The sequence below is a fragment of the Crassostrea angulata genome, chromosome 3 (assembly GCF_025612915.1).
Source record: "Crassostrea angulata isolate pt1a10 chromosome 3, ASM2561291v2, whole genome shotgun sequence".
NCBI classification, from domain to species: Eukaryota; Metazoa; Mollusca; class Bivalvia; order Ostreida; family Ostreidae; genus Magallana; species Magallana angulata.
This window is the reverse complement of record NC_069113.1, coordinates 3,729,532-3,753,759: the sequence shown is the minus strand read 5'-3', so window position 1 is coordinate 3,753,759 and position 24,228 is coordinate 3,729,532. Positions and strand designations below refer to the sequence as shown.

General features: G+C 30.6%; 1 protein-coding gene across 1 annotated transcript in view; it reads right to left on the bottom strand.

Annotated features, from left to right (window-relative positions):
- LOC128175594 (uncharacterized) overlaps nt 1-22,830 on the bottom strand; it is a 46,397-nt gene extending 23,567 nt beyond the window's left edge. The window contains 27 exon segments of the mRNA XM_052841351.1: nt 979-1,086; nt 1,212-1,264; nt 1,359-1,490; nt 3,248-3,369; nt 4,564-4,574; nt 4,806-4,873; nt 6,719-6,907; nt 7,071-7,165; nt 7,257-7,288; nt 7,413-7,514; nt 8,641-8,652; nt 9,700-9,780; nt 10,049-10,171; nt 10,335-10,448; nt 10,655-10,701; nt 10,805-10,969; nt 11,584-11,684; nt 14,929-14,960; nt 15,264-15,307; nt 16,000-16,167; nt 16,395-16,531; nt 16,720-16,878; nt 20,566-20,722; nt 21,130-21,273; nt 21,709-22,034; nt 22,327-22,346; nt 22,782-22,830. Of these exon segments, the coding sequence (XP_052697311.1) occupies nt 979-1,086; nt 1,212-1,264; nt 1,359-1,490; nt 3,248-3,369; nt 4,564-4,574; nt 4,806-4,873; nt 6,719-6,907; nt 7,071-7,165; nt 7,257-7,288; nt 7,413-7,514; nt 8,641-8,652; nt 9,700-9,780; nt 10,049-10,171; nt 10,335-10,448; nt 10,655-10,701; nt 10,805-10,969; nt 11,584-11,684; nt 14,929-14,960; nt 15,264-15,307; nt 16,000-16,167; nt 16,395-16,531; nt 16,720-16,878; nt 20,566-20,722; nt 21,130-21,273; nt 21,709-22,034; nt 22,327-22,346; nt 22,782-22,830 (2,791 nt within the window).
- Between the last annotated feature and the right edge of the window lie 1,398 nt (nt 22,831-24,228).

Here is a 24,228-nt window from a genome sequence, read left to right as displayed (position 1 = left end):
TTTTCACTTTCAAAAATAGGTCAATGACCTACTTTTTGAGTTAATAGCCTTTGAAGATTTATGGAAAATTTAAGAAAAATCAATAAAATTTTACACTGTGATTGGATTTATCTCAAGTGTGAAAATAATACAAATGACTCAACTCCTTTAAAAATGGAAAACATTTTATGAATTGCAGTGGCACTAAATAGAGAGAAAGCATTAAGTTTTCATTGACAATTTTTATAAAAGTTTCAGTCCAAATTTCCTCTGTGTTAAAATCCTTACCCATTTTTTTAATTCAACAAATCATTGAATGATGATAATGTTAAAAAACATTTATATTATTAAACTTAATATATTGAATCCATTCTGCTGAAATGTATGATCAAAATTTTGAGATAAGGTAACTTTCATCGTTTTCACACATTTTCAAAATTTTTTTAGTGTGTACCATACGATTATTTAAATGAAAAAGTGAGATAAAATCAACAAAAATAATGCAACACTATGTTAACTTACAAATCAAATCTTAACTTTAATAGTATAGTCATGCCAATAATATTTCAGTGAAAAATAAAATTTGAAAAATTTGGTCCAAATTTCTTGTGTTTTGATATAAGACCAAATTTGGTTGAACCTAATTTCATAATACAGTAAAAAATCGAATTTTATGTCAGTAATAAATCATGTCGATACTACGTTATGTGTTTGGAACAAATGTTACCAAATATTCACTTTTTTAACAATCTGAATTTGAAAACTCAAACCCTAAGTAAACAACATCCTTAACACCCCTTTTATTTTATGCAACTTACCACTAACAAGCCTACTTTTCGGTCCAAAAAAAGTTTGGATTGTTGGATCATCAATCATCAAAAAAGCAGCCAAACGAAGTTACATTTCTCGTCTTAAAGGCACTCAATTGAAATGATAATTTTTATGGAGGATGCTCATTTTTAGGAATACACATTTAGATATTATAATGTTATATAATACCTTTCTCACAATATCGGCCCCAGTATCCTTTTTGACAATGACATTTTACGCTTCCCGTAGGACCAATCTGGCAGTAACCGTTATTCATACAAGGACTTGATAAGCATTCTGGTAAATAAATAGAAAATGAAAAAAATTGGTATAGACGCATTATATATTACTATTTTGATGGAACATGTTATCAATCTAATCTGCAATGTCAAAGTTGCTAACAATGATCTAATAAATCTTACTATCAGCATTGTCATGGGTGTGCATTTGGTAACAACGTGTTTCACCTTTGGAACTTAAATGAGAAAATGAAAAAAAAATCAGATCTTAGAATGGGTATGTTTTATTTTTTCTTCATGATTATTGATTGGAAATTGATTGATGCTTACCAAAGCTTGAAACACAATGCATTGCGTCCAACCGTAGATGTGTTGGTGTAAACTATCTCGTACCGACATATCCCAGACTTCAGTAGAGGGGCGAATACACCAGTCAGTCTATCATGCGTTGTCAAATTTGGACTAAAATGTAACTTGTAAAAAGTCATTATGTTCATGTATATTAAATCGTTGGATAGGGAGAAAACCTAAAGTTTTAATCCTCCGAGAAACATCATATTAAATATCTATTGCTTATTGTACATAACAACTATACAAATTCATTAAATTCGTGTGTTCCTAATAGTTTTTATACTCTAATAAGCAAAATCGTAGTAAACATTTGCATTTAGAAGTTAGGTTCATTTCTGTTATTTTTCAATTCAATATCAAATCATCAAATCATATCTAGATTTGAAATATTTAAAAAGTATTCAAACATTTAGCATTTAGACATACAACGAAGAGTTAAGTAAAAGAAGAGTTATTTCCCCTTAGCATGAATAAAATGGATAAAGAATTAGAAGTTTAGGATAAAATTAAACTGCGAAAATATCTTAAACTTAACAATAATTCTAATTACTTCCATGTGATTATATTTACATAAAATAAATTAAATTATCTTGCAAAAATTTTAAATTCAAAGATTTACAACAAAATATGACATCACAGAACACTGGGTCGTCTTTAAACGATTGTTTTTGTCGTTTGATTATCCTTAGCTTTAATATCAATGTTTTGAAAATCACAAAGATTTCTGAAGAGATAATTCGTATTAATTCCCCGGGGACTCGACGTTTCAGGGCCCTACAACGTAACTGTCTAGGATAATGAATAACACGCTTTATAGAATTATTATAATGAGATATCATAAAATTAGCTTATATATCATTTGATCTTGAATGAACATTTTAAAAGAAGGCATATTTTTAAAAAATGCATTGTACAAGGTTAATACATCGAACTTTGTTCCTCAAAAGGATAACATCAAGTACTGATTAATTATTTGTAAGTATTTCCTATGATAAATAAAACCAAATTTAAAGATGCTGCAAAGAACAATTAATTGTTTTCTGGAAATCAAAACTAGCAGAAATTACAAGAGATATGAGAATTAATTCAGTTTTAGAAAATGATTTCAAGACTTTCATAGAAGTCGAGGAATAAATGTTCAATATACATGTAGCAAGTCAATAGTAAAATTCTAGTTCCTTTGTTTCTCTACATTCATGAGGAAAACAAAGTTTTTATTCAAATAGTCATTAACGGTCAAAGAGTTATTCGATGGTATACATGATTGGGATTAATTACTTCTCAAAATAAATATGACAATAACACAATATCGCTAAATGCTTTACATGTTTTACTGATTTAACGATATATTATTTAATTCAAATTTCAGAGAAATGAAAAATAAACTTCAAAATGCAAATTCCACGCCGATTTGAATGTCACGTCGTGAAGATTCAAAATACCAAATACAACCCCGATTTGGAACGTGCAAAAAATCGAATGATTTGTTTTGAACATATTTTTATTGTACAAGAATACAATTGGTATTGGGCATAAGTTCCATAATTTAAACCGCCCTCTCTCAATGGGAATGAAATGCTTCTATTAAGTAGTTTCGAAGAGTTAATAGTTTCAATATGAGCAACGACTTTCTCGTGGTAAATGTTGTCTAAGTGAAATAGCATTACTTTGAAAATCATACAGAGGTTAACTTATACTGTATGTATTCTTTTTTATTGAAATTTTGAAATTTATCAATGAATGGTATCACTTTTGATTAATTAAAAGTAAATTGGACGTGCAACTAATAAGTAACTAATGGTTTTTACTGAATGAATATAAAAAACGGTGTAAAGATTTGTTAATCTACAGAGTACAAAATTTATTACCAGTTTGATTTTGTTTCTGCATACATATAAAAATGGCAAGGTTGTCCCTTTTCACAGCCAATCACTGTCCCTCGCGGAGGTGTTTGAGAAGAAAATGAGCAGACCGGGTACAACTTTGACATCTACATTAGATACGTATAGCAGACGTTTATGTATTTACAATTGAAAGAATAGAAATAAACAGAATGATATATATATCTCAGCAGAATTTTTTCTATATGTCATTTATTCAGAACTGCAAAATGTTTCAAAAATGCATTAAATAGTTTCTCTTTTATGATTATGAAAAGCAATCAACGTAATACTGTTCAACAGTTTGTTAAAATCCGTAAATATTACTATACATATAATCTTATATTCTGTCAGTTTTATATTGTCTCATTTTGTGTGTGTGTCACCCATTAAGGAGATTTTTAATTGCAACGTAAGAGAAACCCCGGGTTTTCGTTACAAAATTCAAGTAACTTTCTTCCAATGAATTAAAATTCCTAGGTTATAAGGTTAAAAATATTACAATGAAAATATTGAACTTATTTTTTTCTATATCAATTAATATGTTCATTTTTGATAGGTGTATTTATTATAAAAGTTGTAAAAATTTATCGTAAAAACATTGCATGCCCGAGAAGAAATTTTAGTGCCTTTTATCAATTTAAAAGATAAGAAAGGCATTATCCTGTTCTTGTCTGCATAATTTGCTTAAAAAACATCATGCACAATCTCATATTTATTGATTTTGTATCTTTTGGCAACAGTTTTGGTCAGTTTTGGACAGAAACAAGCCAGTTCGAGAAATGCTAAAAAAATTTATCCTCAAATGTGCAAAATGGCCGCACATCCTCCTCAAGCTTAATATGTATAACAACCGTAGAACATAAACAGATAACTTAATCACAGGTCGTCAAAAGGCGGCCGGTTTTGTAATATGAAAATAAAACAATCTGTACGTTTCTTTAGAGCAATTTTGAACGTCTAGTTCAACCTGAAGATGTGTATACGTTAGAGAGAGAGAGAGAGAGAGAGAGAGAGAGAGAGAGAGAGAGAGAGAACTGCATATATATTAGTGAAATGAATGACATTGTGTGTCTTTGCATTCAATCATTTTTAAACAAACCAAAAACAAAACAAAATGAATTCACCAAAAATGATTGATTTTTTTGGCATTACATAGTTTGCAAAATGGTTGGTACTTTTGACTTTGCATTAAGTTTTACCCTTTAGTGAATCATAATCAAATATTGCTCTCAATTATTTAGATTTTATTTCCGATTTTGTACACGTGTAACCATTCTGTTACTTGAACATAAAATTGTTACCTGTTTTTCTCCTAGAAAAAAAGAAAATAATCTTTTTATTCATAAATTTACTGCCTCTAAATTTTTCTTTTAATTCACAAGTACATGTAATAAAAAAGTATTTGTTTTGAGCTATCATCAAAATAACTCCTATTGTTAAATTAGATTGTCACTATTGAAGCTATAATTTCCGTATCAATATCTAATTAATACTTTATCTAAATATTTAAATATTTTGATGTTTTTCCATGTATAAGTCCTACCACTGTTTATTCCTGGTATGGCTTTTTCAACAATTAGAATACATCTTGTGTCCGTTATGGATAGATGTCTGTGAAATAAAAAAAGTGCACAATCTCTTTATTTTATACACACTTTCAGACAAATTTGTTTAATTATCGGTAATGTATTTTTTGTTATGTAAATTAAATGTACACTTTACTTCTGTATATGACATACTTTGAACTTTTCGATATTTCTTAAAATAAATAATCTTATTGATCTAAGCTCGAGACATCAAATAAATGCATAATGTTACATTTTACTTTCATAAAACATGTTTTCCATATAAAAGCAAGATTTGTTTTATAAAAGAGTAGGCTTTAAACTAATGTACATGTACGTTGTAGAAAGATGCTTCTAGAACAAGAGGGCTTATAGACTACATTGCTCACCTGAGCAACAATACCATTGCATTTTATATTAATCAACCACTGCGTAAATATTATACCGAATAATCAATGGAATGAATAGGCTTTTATAGTATGCTGTCAATGCATTAGATTTTTACTCTTTTTGCCTGATTTACCGAAGTTAATGTATGATTGATACGTAAGAATTCCCCAAATAAAACGAAAATCAAAACAAGCTAAAACCACCATCAAGTGAAAATGTCAACACATAAAAATATTTACTCTCAGTTTAACTCGTAAATTTTGCACCAATATATCTGGCGTGATTCAGTACTATACACAATAGCCTTACCAAACACACCTTTTATTCATGGACGAGTGAACAGGTGCGCATGTTATAGAAACAATTCCTCTGTACTGAGTAGAGATAGATTTAGATGATGAATTTTTTAACGCAAAGTATAGAGGTCCACAGTTCTGGAAGACACGGATACCGTTTGAATGATATTTTAGACTTTCAAGGAGAAAGGAAAAATCAGAATTTTGACGTAAATAAGCAGAGGATGATTTGTTTAAAAATTTGATAGGAGTCTTATGTAGTCACAGTGCGACAATATTCCTTATATTGTTAAAACTAATGAAAAGGAATGATATGGTTCAAGGTTCAAAGAGGAAGTCTAAAAGTATTTATGGAAGTAATAATGCATGTGATCCAAAATCAATCAAAATTAAGAAAAAGAGATAGTTCTGCTGAAATTCCATTCGTGGCTTATCGGATATACATGTATAGATGACAAGATTCTGTTTTATAAATTTGGATTTCTGTTGGAAATACACGTTTCAACATTTTGTCATATTTATTTGTTTTATTCACGTCACTGTTGGGTATTTGAATATCCAACTGATGGGCGGTTGGATATAAAAAATATCCAACTGCTTATCAGTTGGATATTTATATATCCAACAACTGCTGATTGAATAGAGAAAATGAATGTTAACCACAATGGAAGACGTCATAGAAGTTTTTTTAAAATTCATCACTCCTATCCCTCTTTTTTTTACAGTTTTGAGTTTTTGTTCGCTTTGAATAAAAATTTGCCTTTCATTTCTGCAATTAATACATACCTTTTTATAAGGATGATTTGTGCCAAATTTAGTTGAAATTGGCCAAATGGTTTTAGAGAAAAAGTGGAAAATGTGAAAAATGTAAAAAGTTTACAGACGGAAAAAATATAATCAGAAAACCTCACTTGAGCTTCCGTTCAGGTGAGCTAAAAATATTGAGGACATGAGATTTAAAATCAATTTTCTCTTAACATGCAATATAAATATTTTTCTGAATGTTTTAAATTTTATGTCCTTTTACATGTTGTGCTTGATGAATATTTTGTTGTTTCAATACGAAGACACCTGACAAACGGAAATGAGTTTTGTCAAAAGTGAGCAAAATAAAATATGTACAAACTGTTAAATGTTTCAATAAAACTTACCGACCATACGTACATGTAATTAAATGTTTTAAATGTCTATCGATACATACTTACGTTGATAATTTGGCTACATTCAAACACACGTCAAACTCATTAGATATGGGTATAGATTCATGCTGCTTTTCAATAAACACGTTTATCTGATAAACACCAGAAGAAGGATCTATTAGAGGCGCTGAAAAATTTATCTGGCGTCGAAAACTAATGGCGGTGTCAATGTATGATGACAAACTTGGCATAGAGCTATTGAACGAAAATTAGAATATTGAAATTTAAAACCATATATTTTTTATAAAAAGATTAAAGGTACAAAATTATCATTAATCTAAAACTTGTTATTATAGTTACATGATCTTTTAATACAAAAAAGGAAATTAAAGGATTGTTTAATTAAAATGTTTCTTACCTAGAAGAGACGTAAACTGGAAATTGACACTTGGTTTTAGTAAAGTCGCATGCAATAACAGATCCTATTCCTGGTGTTGGTTTAACGAAATGCGGCTGCATAAAAAAAACAGCTATTATAAACTTGTTGAACTTAAACCTTCTGTTTATTTGGAATTTATTTGATTTGAATTATAAGAACACTTACGACATCTTGGCCACTTAAAGGCGAACGACTTTCTGAAAAAGTTAAAATAAATATTGATAGAGTAATCATTTTCTATCTATCTATCTTTCTATCTATCTAGCTATCTATCCATCATTCTCTCTTGTTTATTTCTTCACGTATATGTAGTAAGTTTACCAGTTTTACAGACGGCATCGTCTTGCAGTCCAAGTGCACAGATGCATTTATGCTGTACACACACAGTACTTTCATTTTTGAAACATCCTGAATGACAAACCTCTGTAAAACAAAATATTCAGTTTCTAAACATTGAAAGGAAACTTTAATAATCCATCATTTAGTTGTGTTAAATATAAAATGTTAATAATTCTAGATAAATTTATAACAAAGTACTGAAGTACTGACGGGAGTTGATTTTTTTGATTTTATCGATTATTATTATTTTAGAATCAACGATACGTTATTTTGCATGGCAAGTAGTTTCTTATACCAGAGACATAAATATTTATGTCTCTGCTTATACATGTATGTATTTGAATTACACACAATGTTATAATATGAATATTCGGACTTTTCCGAAAATAATTTCGATAAAACCCATATGAATCATGTCGTGAAATATTTAAAGATACTAATAATTCCATCAAGGTACATGTATGTATCAGTAATCGAAATATTTCTGAAAAATTGTATGGATCCAAGCAATACTGAACTCTAGTTTCGTTCAAACAGACGCTCGGCTCTCTCCGTTTATCTCCGACAAGCAAGAGAAATTCTCTGCTTGTCGAAAATTTACGGAAACCACCAATCATCTGGTTGAACGAGACTATAGTACCCTCTAGGGTAGGAATACATACCACTACAAAAAATATCTAAATTGTTCCTACCATTTAAAATCTGACTATTTTCACGGTATTTATAAATAAGATTCCTTGAAAAACAGTGCTTCATAATTCATTACAGCGAATTTATCGATTATTTTCGAGAACTAAGTCTTGTCAGCGGTGATGATTTGTGCTTAGGTCCAGACACTGTTTCACTTTCGGTTTGCCAGAGTAACTGCATTGGAGAGTTGATTAAAGTCAACTCCCAATAAGAACATGTTCCATTTACTTGTTTTTATAAATGCATTTATTGTTGTTTATTTATTGCCATAAAATGAAAACAACATGTAACAATCGGATTGGAAAGAGTAATAAATAGCAGCTGCTTTTTTTTTCTAGAAATAAAATCAACGAATAAGCATGGTCTTGGACACAAAGAATTTCACATTTCTTTGTCGGTTTTCAAATATTTGTACATAAATATTTATAAATAATAACGTATTCTAGAGCCATTTTGATATGAGAAAAATAATATATATTTTTGAAAGTTTACATATAGATAAAAGGAGTATTGTACTTACCGCTAGAAATTCCTGAAATAAAAATGTCTATAAAAACAGAATAGCTAGCGATGTTAAAACGATTTTATCAAGCAAAAATTAAAGCATATCAACAGGAATTACGTGTGCCTTTATATGGAGGTATAAATGTGTCACCAAGTGTTGATCAAATCAATATAAATGTCATTTATATTGAATTGATCAACACTTGGTGACACATTCATACCTCCATATATATATATATATATATAAAAAAAAAATAATAAAAAAATTTTAAAAAAAAGGGGGGGATACGTGCAATTTAAGTTAACAAGATAGGGAAAAATGGTAGGAATGATAAAATGTTTCCAAAATAATTCAACATATTCAGTGACATATTGATACCGATTTATACGCTTAGGTTGCGCATGTTAATCAGAGGGGTATATCCCTCTAATTATTATAGAATCATTAGGACAACAAAGTAGTGCCTTTAAGCAAAATAGTTCCTATACTTGCAAAGTTTGTATACATTAATTGTAACAGTCTATATCAGATATGTAAGAAAAGAAAAAAAATTGCAATTTCAAAGTAGTGTCAAAGAAATCTCAATTGAAGAGGAAAAAATCAAATATGCTCTGCTGTCCACCTTTTCCATAACTGTGAAATTACCCATTTTTACTTCCATTTTCAAAGTTTTCAATCAAAACGCATCACAATATTTTAATAGGAGAGGGACATTTCTGATTAACATTCAATCAAGGGGTCCCTTGTTGTGGAACGAAAATTAGGGCAGTAACTATTAACCAATTTGATAACATTACCGTCTATGGAAAACGCATCAGTGAACTATACCATATACAATATATAAATATTCTTTAACTCATTAAATAAAAGAAGTGGAACTTACTACTTTTGTTCTCTCACACAATTTTACGTTTTGACATTTTCTGTGAAAATGAGACGTCCGAAGAAAAAAAATACAATGATCTGAACACCTCTAAGGTACCATTCGTTTGACATAATGATGTGCTTTTTTCTAAAAATCAATTTTTAAATATTTGTAAAAATAACTACAATAAAAAAATGTCATTATCAAACCTTGTAGACATTCATAATGATCCCCGATCTGATGGCAGATTTCATTGTCATTACAAGGACTAGGATGACAAATATCTGTATCTACAAGAGAAAGTAAACAGTAATCCAATTAATTGAAAGATAAAGATCAAACATTAAAGCATCATTTTAATAGTATGGACTTAATGTTTTTACAGTAAAATGTGTGTAAATGTTACATATATGCTTTTTATCCTCTGTTTAGAATTAATCCATAGAATACATTATTAAAGATAGATATGAGTTTAAAACACAATGGTCGAAATCACTATTTCAAAACTAAAAACACAAAATGTTATAGCAGTCAAAACTTAGATAAAAAGAAGCGTACCAATATCACAATTGAAACCGTGTTTGCCGTGCGGACAATCCCCACACATGTAATATGGATCTGATTCAAATTCTTTACATGTAGTATTTAAACAAGGGTTCTTCCTATTGCATTGGTTAATGACTGCAAAACAAACAAAAAACGAATAACAAATCATTTCTTATATGTAACTTAACAATTAATCTGATATGATTAAATTATAAATGTTCTCAAAAATGCTTTTTATGCTTCATTTCTCTTTGCTATCTACGAATCTGAACCAAAAAATGAAATTCTTAAAGGAGACCTTTTTCACAGACCGGACCTTCAAAGACTCCAATGCAGTGACACTGGAACCCAGAATTATCAGTATATGGCGAGCATAATCCCGCATGTTGACATGGTTGTGAAGCACATGGATCTATACAGTGAAATGTTGATTAAACGGGATGTGTAATGTACATGTACCAACAAGTCTACATCACATATTATTTAATTCATGTTTAAATGGTTTGACTGAAATTCATTTTAGCATAGCATAATCATATAATGAACTTTGTAAATCCCTTTTCGTAAATATGAATTTATGATATGTATTTTTTCCCCTAACCGTCAAAGATGTTTTACCCGGTTTTTCAACTGTCACAAAAAGACATCGCACCGTCCATGCCAAGCTGTACCAAATAAATCAAACATGTTTTTAAAATGAAAATGAATGTTTTATAAGAGAGAAAGCGAGAAAAGGAGAAAAAAATTGATTCTTGAAATACTACTCACTCATCCGAGGCGTTTAAACATATTTGTCGAAGGCCAGTTTTACTAGCAATGAATTCCACCTGTGCTACCGTCGTAGGTAGAGATCCATTGATAATGGCATGGCTGTATTCAATTGTTACATTTTCTTTACTCTCTGATGTACTTACAATAGTTGTAACACTTTTCCTGAATTAGAAAAAATGTCAATATGCAAATGAACTTCTAAGTTATACTCCAAATTATAGCGGATATTTTGCATTTTCATTTATCATGTAATAAGAACTTAATTAGTTATTCTTTTTATGGAAGGAAATTTTAAAGGGATTTGGACATGATTTGACTTAAAATTTTCAAAGTTTATTTTTCCATTTTGAATGTTTATACTGATAAACTTTTAAGTTTATAATGCTATGTCAAAATTTGAAACTCAAATATCAAGTTATTAGCAAGGTACAGAGTTTATAATTCTTTGTTATGTAAACAAAGCTCGAAATAGTCATTTTTCACACATTCTATGTATTGGCGTAAATTTCAGTCAAATGTAACTTTCTTTTGTTGATAATGGTTTTTAGGAAGATATTGAATTATTTTTAATTGTTTTATACATGTCATTTTGTCTAAGAAATGGTAATTCCATACATTACATTTTTTGTATACAACTATAAGACTCGAGCTTTGCTTACATAACCATCAATTCTTACCTCTGTATCCCACTTTACTTTAACATTTAATATTTTGGTCAATCATTTAAAATGCACCAATAAACCATTTAATACGTAAAAAATAAAAACAAAATTTACCCTGGGTTGGGGGTTGCTGCATACACTGGAAATCTACAATACGTTTTGGCTTGGCAAACTATGTCCTTCGGCTCTGGAAACGAGGCATAGTATGGCTTCCCCTTTGTGGAATTTCACAAATATAATTTTTTATTCATATCAATGTATTTCATATGTTATAAGTAGCATTTTGTCGAGTTTAACACAGATATTTTGCATACAAAAACCCATCATGCATTTCTTTACAAGAGGTCCGTGGGCCACATCTTTCATCTGAGCAACATTAAACTTTAAAAAATAATCAGCTTTGTGGAGCCATACACAAAATATCTTAACAATGTCGTATAATAGATCCTGTATGAAACAAATTCTCCTGCATATTCTTTTGTTTATCATTGAGCCCCTTTGAAACAGGACGATTTTGCAGTGATATCACATATTGAGCATTGTAGTTGTCGACAAGATCTGTTCATATATAGACTATAAACCTACATTAAACCTGAACCATACATGAGGATGCTATCACGTGGATAACAGATTTCTGGCTGATCGGTTTCTGAGAAGATTTTTAAAGATTTTTCTCTGTACATTCATAAGTAGAAATTCGACCCCCCCCCCCCACCTTTGCGGCCACAATCTAGGGGATCATGATTTGAACGATCTTGAATCTACCCTACCTGAGGATGCATTCACACAAGTTTTAGCTTTTCTAGCTGATCGGTTTCAGAGGAGAAGATTTTAAAATACTTATTCTATAAATTCCTATGTAAAATTTGACCCACATTCTGGCCAACTCTACCCCTGCAAGTCATGAGTTTCACAACTTTGCATTTACACTTCCTTAGAATGAAAAAATGACAATAACAAACCGTGAACCATCTCAAAAATCCATAAAAAGAAATACAAATTCAAAGCAGAGCAACGCGGACCTCCAAATAGATAGAGGTAGGATCAGGTGCCAAGGAGGATTGAGCATCCTCTGCTGACCGGCCACACCGGCCGTGTGCTCTTTGTCGTAATCGGGTAAAAATCAAAAAAGGCCGTAGACATTTAAGTGAATAAATGGTCAAACAATTAGTATGAAAAACAGCATGCGACCCAGTGGAAGATTGTATTTGCTGGCAAGGTCGTTGTATCGACCATATAACTTACGAAAAAATGACTTCAATCGAGACTGTTGAGAATCCTGTTTTATCAACTTGTTTGTCAGTAGCTTGCTTCGTCTTAGAAACTGTTCATAGGAAGAGCATGTCCTTGCGTATCGAATCAACTGAGAGACAAAAACACCATATGCAGGTGATGAAGGTATATTGCTACATAAGTAAGGAAAGTTGACTATAGAAAAAATGAAGTCCTCGCGTTTATCATAAAAAATATCCTCATAAGTTTCAGCTTTTTTGGCCAAAAAGGACTATTATGCATTTTTCGCCCCAATGTTTCAGTTTTTTGAAAAGCTTTATAAATAAGGTGGCAGATAGTTGAAATCATATTCAAAATAAGTGTGTAAAAGGATATCACCATGGTGACGTCATAATGTAGAAATGACATCATGATAATTGTCTTATTTTGCTTAAATCAAGTTTTGTAGCAAAATATGGGTGTTTTCCGGAGGTTTTTTGACTGGAAAACATCGAGCGCAGGCTTGCTCGAGTACCATTTTTAGTATGATGTGTATAATTAGAGGAAGAAAAACATACGTTAAAATCGCACTTGAGCAGACCTGCGCTATGTACTTCTGAATGCAAAATATAAAGGAAAAAATAGTATTATTTTTTTTTTAAATTGCGGAAATTGGGTCATTTAGGTGACGTCATAGATAAACAATGAATGAGTAATAATGTCTTAAAACAAGATGAAAGTGATAGGCATCCTCTGTACGCTGATTTATGGAGATTTGAATTGTATACGACACTATTTAGAAATTATCTAAAATTGGGGGCAGATGTTAAATCATACAAAATAAAGTTTGTTCTCAAACATTTTAACTGTCTTTCCTTGAAAATGAGCGTGGTCTTTAAATTTTACAATTTTGAATCATCTTTGCGAATAGGCGTTTTGTTTAAAGTTTGTCAGAAATTAGCCCAGTGGTTCTGGAGATGTTTAAAAATTTGAGATGTTGACAGACAGACAGACAGACAGACGGACAGACGACAGATGAGCTAAATCCGAGTCATAAACTAACAGAAATTGTTCACAATTCTTCTACAGAAACAAGATTTTGTGTCTTGCGGGTAGGCCATATAAAAAGAAATTATAGTTACAATAATTTTTTTACTTTATAAGGATCTTTGGTAATTCTAAAAATAAAACACAAATAGAGAAGTAAATTACCTTAAAAACAATGTAATTTAAAAAGAACATTACCACATTTAATTATAAAAATATTAAAATATCTTAAATAAATATGGTTATTTCTTTAATATATAATAAAATTTGATTCTAAAAGATGACAGACTCAATTCACTTCTGCAATAGTGATTTTCATGAAAATTTCATGAGTTGGAGTTACATAAGATATATTAAAATCAATCAAAAAATCACATGATAATTGAATTACACTTTTTAGTAGGTACCATTTAAAAACATGGCTGTATTTCTTCTCTTTTTCATATGAACATAATGTTGAAAAGCGTTCTTGTGAAAGAGAAATGTTTTTTAAAAAAATTCTGCGATAAATTTTCTATCCAAATTAAAATATGACACTTATATGATGACTTTGAATTAATATCATTTAAAAAAAGGAACATTTCATCGACTTTATTTTTACGTGGGCACATGCCAATGTCCAGTGTGTCGTTATTTTTCTTCAACTTTTCATGAGAAGTACTGCGCAAACTCTAAGTGTATATATGTTATTTCGAAGTTAGTTTACGAAACAAACAACTATCAGCGTGTGCTAGACATTTGTATTTGTTATTATTACAGTGTATTTGATCTTTTGCATACTATTGAAAGACGGTTTAATAATAAAATGTAAAATTAGTAGAAACATTTTTCACAACGATGTGCATTTAAAAAGTATAAAAATGCATTGTGTTTGAGCAATCTGTATGAAGCATGATATATTTATAAACTTTCTGCACCAGAAAATAGTTTATATATTGCTGATTAACCGACTGATTAAAACAAGATAACTTGTCGTTTATTATAATATAGTATTGCACAACTTGATTTTGAATCTAGCTTAATGATAAAAATCGGTAGGGAAGGGGGGAGGGGGGCTATAGTTGATTTAAAATTCTTCATAATATATTAGTCAATTGGAAAAAGGGCCTTTTGTATGTCTATCAATTTAAATTGAATTAAAATTTCTCAAAAAGATTGCTATTGCTTAACATTCGTCAATTCTGCAGTTTAAAGTCATACCTGGTTTGCTGGATTTGGTCTTAGAACATTTACTAAAAGAAATTAAAAAGAAAGATTTCTTATTATACTACACAATGTTCAAAATGGAAATGATTTATTTCAAGAATCTTAACAAAAACGTAAAGCGTATGTAATGAATTTATCAAAGATATATTTTGAGAAATACTTGTGTTAAGATAAATTAACAACTTCCAAATTTTAAGTTACAGCTTTGAGAGAGAGAGAGAGAGAGAGAGGAGAGAGAGAGAGAGAGAGAGAGAGAGAGAGAGAGAGAGAGAGAGAGAGAGAGAGAGAGAGAGAGAGACCCAGAGAGGGAGAGAGAGAGAGAGACCCACCTTTCACTTCAATTCTAAAGCAGTGAAGTTCAACTGTACTTATCCTGTAACAATGTATAACTGTATTATCCATTAACTTAGAACTACTTGTTTATGATAAAATATTTTAGAAATATTCAATCCTATTCAATCCTATTAATTTTCATATTTAAGACAAGTACTTCTAATTATGAAAAGAAATGTATCGACTGTGATTTTCCCGGAAAAATTGTTTGGTGTTTGCCAAGAATCTTATTTGATACCAATTAGATTATAAGAAATTTAATGTGGTCTCTTAAACCTTCCTCTTTACCTTCGCCATCCTCGTAAAGTAAATTGTCCGCTACACACGTCGAAATAAATTAGCATTATCAGTTAAAAGAAATGTTTTTAGTTGATTGTACATTCTCGTATATCAGATTTTCACTGTTTATTTATAAATTATATAAACGCTATTACATTTAGGCTTTGCTAAGCTCAATAAACTATCAAAAGTTTTGGAATGTAAAAAACTATAGCTGTTTAGCATGACAACCCAAATTTGCCATAGAGCGAAAGGTGTTTTAGCTGGCAACACCACGTTAAAAAAATGTAAACAAAACAGGTTATAAAAACTAAAGTAGGAAACATTATCTCTCGTTTTTTTTAGTTTGTTTTTTAGTTTGAGTTTTTGTTATGTTTTGAGGGGGGGTATTTTTTGCTCTTTTTTCTTTTTTTTTTAAACCTATTCATCAAATCACAAAAAAATTCTGCAGACCCTGCACTGTCCTCAGCATTAGCGCAAACTATGTGATGTCCTAGATCATCATTGTTTGGAGACCAGCTCATGGAGATATAGGCCACCTTCTGATCAAAGGAAGCTATGTGCCTTGTCTGGTTCACAGGTTTACCATCTCTTCTCAGGAAGTTGAACTTTGTTATGTGTCTGCAAAAGCAAGAATGAATTTCAAGAGGGAAGGATGGTCGTGGCATCTTTTACTATATTTATCTCGTTTAAAAGAAGAGCTCTAAATAGAAATGGTTTATTTGTTGGCCTCATATCGCCCTTGAAACACATATATTGTCTTTACACTTACATGTCATGCATATTATTTTTCATTATGTGGCATCAGTATGAAACACAACTTTGCTTCTTGAGTCATGAAAGAATACCTGTCCATTGGAGTAGGCCTTGCGTAAACATTGACATGAAAATCTCCACCGACATAGATAGTATACTCCTGGTTGTTGGGCGGAGTCGGTGCGACAAATTGTGGAGGATGAGTTGCGTCTGTCACTTTGAAAAACATCTACATAGAAAAGAAAGGAATGAGATATATATTGCAACAAATGCAAGTATTTTGTCACACGCTTTTACTTTTTAATTATGAAATTGTTTTCTTTAAAAGTAATTTAGATGTGCATCAAACGCATCTGATTTCTTGCTTTCTTTAAAAAAAAATAGCAATTTTGTTGAGCACCATAAAATGAACCTTACCAAAACAGTCACACGCCCCATTAAACTTTTGTATGCATATTTAGTTGAAGGTCCGGCGATGACGTCATTCGTTACGTAATCTTTAACGGTGACAGGTATTCCAAAAGTGTCTCCAATTTGAAATTTTAGACTTCTTACTTTGATGGTTAATATGCAATCCTTCAAATATAGTGACATCGTTGGAAAGATTTGGTACTTTTAACAATAAAATCTGCTCGAGTGTATTAAAAAGTAATATAAAGCTTATTTTTGTTTCATACATCAAAACACGTATTTTTAACCTTACTCTTTAATAATAATATTAAGGAATATATGAATGTATAAGTTATTACTCTTAAAATCTGGAAGAACAATTAGTATTTTCTTAGTAAAACATATTGCGTTTTCTTAAGATAAATAGGCAAAACTTTGCAAGCAGTGACGATAGAGACAAACTATTGTTGCTATGTCAAATGATTGAAGTTCAACATATTTATGGCTGACAAGTTTATCAATGTATTTATACACGTACTGTATTAATCACTTATGAAAGTTTTTTCGTTATACAACTAAACAAAAAAAATATTGCTTAGACCTGAAAACTGCTATATCACATCGGAAACAGTTTTATTACAGTCTTGGAGACAGTTTAAACACATAGAAAATAGATAAATTGCCATTTCGAAACTTTAATTCCACGTTTGCGTGCAAAATTTTTCCTTTATTTAAGTAAACTTGAATATTTCGAAAATCAAAATAAAAAAATGCGTTTGTTCCTTTCAATTAATGCAAACATGAATATGTTGTCATGAGCATCTGTAAAATTGAGATTATAATTGTAATAGTAGCCATAAATATCATAATTTTATGATCATATTATTTTAATTCGAATTAGTTGAAAAGGTCATTAATATCAAAAATAGCAGATAAGAACTATATATTATAAGAGTCCAATTGAACCCCATATTTTTTTTTCTTTTTAAAAATTAAAGTGAATTATGTATATTAGATTGTTTTTAATATTGTAGAAAAATTATTTTATTATGTATTGTTCAAATGTTTCTTTAATTTATTTGCACTCAGTGGCAGATATGACGACATATGTGATTCACTCTTTGTAAATAAATATATGGCGGGGTTCTCTTTTGTTTTTTGTTTACAAATGGGAAATATAAAATGAAGCTTTGAATAAGCAACATTTTTTTAAGTTCCATTCGATAGAATAGACCTTATATTGTTTGTTAAAGTCTCCAATGATTTCGGAAAGAAAACTTTTTTTAAAAAAAAATCAGAAAATGGCGGGAAATCATTTCTTTAATGAAGTTTTTAATGTAATTCAGGGCCTTCGGATTAGAATGAAAATTTTGAAAATACAAAAAAAGTGTGAATCAGTGGCATTGCAAATTGTATCGAGTTATTTTTATCAAGGTCACTACACTTCCTCAAACAGTTAGTCTTTTATAGTTGAATTAAAGCCAAATCTGATTTGAAAAATATTATGCTCTGGAAATGAAACTCTCTCAGAGTGTATTTGATCGTTACATTTGAGCTATAAACATATTTAATGTAACTGAAATTCATGTCACTATGAGTCTATGAATTGAACGAAATTCATAAACACGAACTTTAGGATTATGTCCCCTAAATATATTTAGAAATTAACGTTGTTTGAAATCACATTTGAATACACATTCGCATAAAATTCGAGTAAAAGATAAGATAAAACAGAAGCCTGTAGGTGTCACGTATGAAACATATTTTTTTCTCGGCTCCGCCACATGCATTATTTGCCGGTCGACAGATGAATTTTAAGGCGGTCGTCATATTTTCATCTGGCGGCAACCACCTAATATCAAGCAACAACCACATAATTCATTCCATAAAAGTGAGTATGTACCTTTTTCTCTTTTTATTGTATCGGTTCAGATTAAATTTTATCAGGATTGGATCTTAACGAGACTAGATACAATACATCATCTGTAACATTAATATAATGAAATTTTCAAAACTCTCAAAAATGTATCAATAGAGCATTAAAATAAATATTTGGGCAATCTAGACTTTTATATCTTTAATCAAGTTTATTGTATTCATCAATACACCGAAGAAAATAAACTTCGTTATGATCTCTGGACCAAACGAGGAGGTCAACATTTTATAAATATTACCAGCCATTACTTTTATCAATAGTTTACATGTCTTAAACGTAAACAAAACAAAAATTGGAAAAATGTGTTAATTTGGCGCTTTTCCAACAAATTCTCATATAGTTCAATAGTAGATCTTCATTTGAGACGTCCCTTCATGAAATCAGAATGATAAATGTGTGTTGCTGTGTTTTAATCTTTGAAAATATTGATGTAAGTGTGATGTTTCCCGGCTAATTACTTTTAAATATACAATTGTTAAAGATTATGCATTTTAAGAACTTTTATTCATTTCTAGCTTAAAATATTGACCATTCTGCAGCTAACACATGTCAGAAAAGAGGATGGCAATTTTTAAAGCAAGTGTCAAAATTGAATAATTATTTGAAGGAAAGAATTGAAATTGTTTGATGTTCAATATTTCTAAAACTGTGAAATTCCCTATTTTTACTTTCCTATTCAGAGTTTTTCAAGACAGACGCAATTTGCCGGAAAACGGACTTCACACCACTAAATTTTAACGGGAGAGATACAATTTGATGAGCTTTCCTTCAAGAGGTCTTTCGTTGCTGAATGGAAATTATGGTTGTAGCTATGAACCCAAACATTAACATTACCGCCTATGGAAAATGTGTCAGTGGTCTATACCTACTTAGGTACAGTAGATCTTCCAATAAAAAAAATCTGTCGACTTTTATCCCTTTTTTTGTTTGAGTTTTTGTGAGAAAAATTGTTCTTTATTTCTATATTAAATAAAAAGATTTTTTTCTATTCCTAAATAAAATTCCCCTTTGTAGCCCAACTATTCTCCGGGTAATTCAGGTTTGATCAAGTTTTAATCTGCACAACCTGGGCTTTCACACAAGTTGCTTTTCCTTTACAGAAGATTGTTTTAAAATATTTTCTCTATATCTTCCTATGTAAAGTTTTAGCCCACCCCCCCCCCCCCTCCCCCCGAGAATACTTCCAAACAAGTTCCACCTTTTCAAGCCTTACAGTTTTTGAGAGGAAGGTTTTAAAAAATTATCTCAATATATTCCTCTGTAAAAAAAAATCATCCCCGATTGTAACTCCACCCTATCCCCGGGCCATAATTTGAACAAACTTGAGCCTACACTACTCGAGGGTGCTTCCACACAAGTTCCAGCTTTCCTGACATAATAGATTTTTAGAAGAATTTTTAAAGATAGATTTTTTCTTATATTCTTATGTAAAACTTGATTGAGCCCCCATCCTACCCCCAGGCACCATGATTTTAACAAACTTGAATCCACACTACGTGCGAATGCTTCCAATGTTTTCTTACCATATTTTAGAAAAAGACTTGAAAAATACTTTACCAACAAATTTTCAATAATTTTAAATTGTCTCCCCTTTAAAGAGAGAGTGACCCTTTATTTTAACTAACTTGAATTCTCCTCACCCAGTGATGCTTTGTGTCAAGTTTGGTTGAAATCAACATAGTGGTTTCAGAGAAAAAGAAGAAAATATTAAACCTTTACGACGGCGCCAGACTACCACTACAACAACGACAGAATGGAAAAATTTTGTTCAGAAAAGCTCACTTGCGCCTTTGGCTCAGGTGGGCTAAAAAGACAACTGTTCACCTCTAATGACGGTTAATCATTATATAAACTGCGATGCATGAATTAGTTTGATGTAGAACAAATAAATTTCTTTGAATGATTTCTTTTTTTTAATGTGGATTCTTTATATTTACCTTTTCATCCATAGATAAAAAATTAGCATCTGTTAAGTCTTTTACAAAGAGGAATAAGCCACCTGCTTCAATGTATGACGAAATGAAACATCGAGTTTGGTCGCAATCATTGTCGATTACTGGGATGTAAAGATGGTAGTCCTTTTCATGTTCTAAACTAAAACATATTACTATACCATTATTAGAAATACCTATGGTTATATTTTTGAGTAGTATAGATATACAAGACAGATTAAGCCAAAAAAAAGATGGCATATCTAAACAATTGAATTGCCTTAATAACAAGCGATATGTGTAAAGTTGAATAAACAATATTTTAAAAAAAAAATCTCAACATTTTGTATTTATGAAATCACATGCAAGGCAGTATAGTGGTTTTAAATCTTACATGCTGATTCATGTCGATAAGCTTCCGAAGCAGAAGCAGAAGTTTCAAATGTTTATCTAAAGTTGTATCTCGGACAATATTAATTTAGATGTTAAAGCTTCAACTTTTGGGATCAGATCTTTAATTTGTGCTGAGTAAATTAAATACCAATATATTTAGAAAATATTAACAAATACCTGTAGAAGGGCTTTACAAGAACCACTGGACTGTTGTTTGGTTTCTCTGTATCTGTACGATTATTTGTATCAACCTTAACTTGCAAAAATGATGTGTTTAATGAAGGTATCTTTGTCATCGTGTCATCAGGTGTACTATTAACGCTAAAGTAATAAAACAAATGATTTACACGTATGCAATATAAAGACGTTTTCATTCGTAAACATACATACACATGAAGAGGAAAACTCGTTAATGTTTCGATAGTTTCCCAAAGCCAGTCCAAGGTTAGCGTATCTTTCACTTATTAGTTGATTTTTTTTACATGTAATACATGTAAATACGCATATCTGTCAGTGCAAACGATTAAAATCAATACACTACAAAAAATTTCTGTCTCATCTTTTTTCTTCATATGCGGAAAAGTTCAGAGACCGATAACAAACTTCTTGCGATTATTGATTTTTATGCATTATCGAGATTCCTTACAATCTTTTTAACGTTGGCATCCGGAGACTTTTCATGCCGTTTGCAATGCAAAATCCCTGCTGCATTTTTATCTGATATTTGAAGCGATTTAGGAGAAAAGAGATACGTACGTTATGTCAAATTTGTTAGAGTCCGTTGTTGCTAGATTTACGTCCAGTGTTATCTTCGAGCTCTCCATTTCCCAGTACTCGTGACTGTTGACCATCAACACCACATCCCTCACGTTATTGTTTACTTCCATTGTGATATTTGTCGGTTTGACGTTCGCAGTTAAAACTTCAGGTTCGAAACCATATGAACCAAATGCCTCGGGGCTACTGTAATCCTGTATGTATTTTTTTCTCCGAGCTGTGACGTCTTGACCCTCATCGCTCTCTGTACAATTGTAACACGGTCCTTTGTGTAGTTTCCATCCATTTAAAAAGTATATTTCTACCTAAACATACGTAAAGAAAACGTTTGTGAATATACTAGAGGTACTTTTTGCATCTTTCTTTAAATTCGGTAAGTAATTCTGTTTAATTTCAAAAGTAAGTAGTTAAAATATTAACATTTTAACATGTGTCCTCTAATCTACGGTGGAATTCGTGTCTTCACACATGGGTATGTTTGATTGCTAGCAATAGCGCTATTCTAACGGAAAAAAGATCACTGTATTACTGCTATGATATAATAGGTACATGTAGCAATGTAAAATATTCACGCGACGCACACATTTAGGCTTTTGCCTCACGTTTCTTAATTATTTCTGGAAAATAATGAAACACATATAAAATTAAAAGATGTATTTCATATTTTTCATCTGTGAATTTTACTTTTTAGAGTAATGATTAAGTGATGTTTTTATTATTTTTTTTTTTATCTGTCACTGGGTATTATGTGTTTTAAAAAACTTCATTAGCTGTTGCATTAACCATGTATACAAACATTAATATCTACACAAATCGGCGCACAAAAACTATTTTCCTGCCATAATAACAACTATTTTTCGATTTACTATCGTACAGCTATTGAGGGTTTTTTTTAAAATATCTCTTTTATTCATCACAATGAAATACTTTTGTTATTGTTATATTCTTTAACGCTTCACATCACAAGTCTTATAATAAGAATTAGAGGTAACGCTTTATTTGCTATTATTTTATCATGCATAATCGGGTTTACAAAAAGTGAGCCTTATTACCTCGACGTGTCCAGATATCATGGAGGGCCTGATACTGTAGCTCATACATCCTCCGTAGATCCCCAAGGATTCCCTCCAGAGAGGCAATAACACCAATAGGAATAGCAAGTTATTCATTCCAAATGAGGCGATGCCAATTCTTTAAAAGTTTAGGAATGCCTATATGGATGGCAAAAAAACTGAATTTGTACCAGAAGGCACAATACAGATACAATAACATATCAGAGGAATTTAACAACGCGATTATGTTTTGTTGCAGTTTGAATTGAGAAAATAAAAACAAAGACAAAGACACTTAAATCATTTTAAATCGTAAAAAATAAAGTAAAGTTGGGTCAGTAACAAATATGTCAAATGTGAATTAATTTACAACACAATTTAGTGTGCAATGATAAGAGGAATAGTCAACTGTCTGGAAGAAACATTTCCATTTAACCTAATATACCAGATATAATTATATTCTAACTAACCTTATATCTTATATCAAAGATAACAGTAACAAGCTTTAGATTTCACAAAAAGGAACAATGCATTCGAAATAATCTTATAATGATTACTAAAATCAAACAAAATTTAACAAATCTACGACAAAACTACCCAAATTAAAAGATTTAGCTATTCAGAAAACCTATGCATCTTACCGGCAAGAGTGAAAGCGCTGCTCTGAAATTGCATTTACCGTGGTTTAAATTATCAAGCAATAGTTATCATATTGATTTTTGGGACCTCCTCTTTCAAACTACAAAAACAAAAATTCTTTAAACAAGTTATTATCATTTTTCATAGTTTACGTGTGTGTGATATATAAGACCGACATGTCACCAGCTATCAATTTATTAAGGTAACGCTTTAAAGTCCATCTAACAAATAACCGCATCAAAGTCTCAGTAAGTATGCATAGGTTAGAGATGTATCAACACCAGGATAAGGGTCATTAGACTCCGTTGATCCCAAGACTATCGAGTGTCAAATAAATCACATTCAAATTTGTCAGTTATTTATCAACAAAACTATTTCATGATTTTCGATACTTGAAGACGATTCATTTTATTACGTCAGACAATAATTAAAATTGATTTGAATTGATTACATTTTTCTAAATATGCATCATGAAATATTGTATATCATTTTATATTGAAACAAAAAAAAACTTTGATCAAAACGAGAAAGAGAGAGAAAGTAAAACAGTGGTAATAGGAGAGGGAATTTAAATAAAATCAAAGCTTACTTGTAGATGTTCTTTTAGCAGAAGGCTGAATATTTAGAAGTTTTTGACTCGAGTAATAAAATTTAACGGGCATTATATCACTAGGAAATGCTTTTCTTAATTGGATTTTTAAGAAAAATACAAGATAATATTTTATTAAGGTCTTCCGTTTCCAACGAAAGACCTTATTGCTGTTGCTTTGATTCTTTTCCCATTTTTTTTTCATACGCATTATTGTTG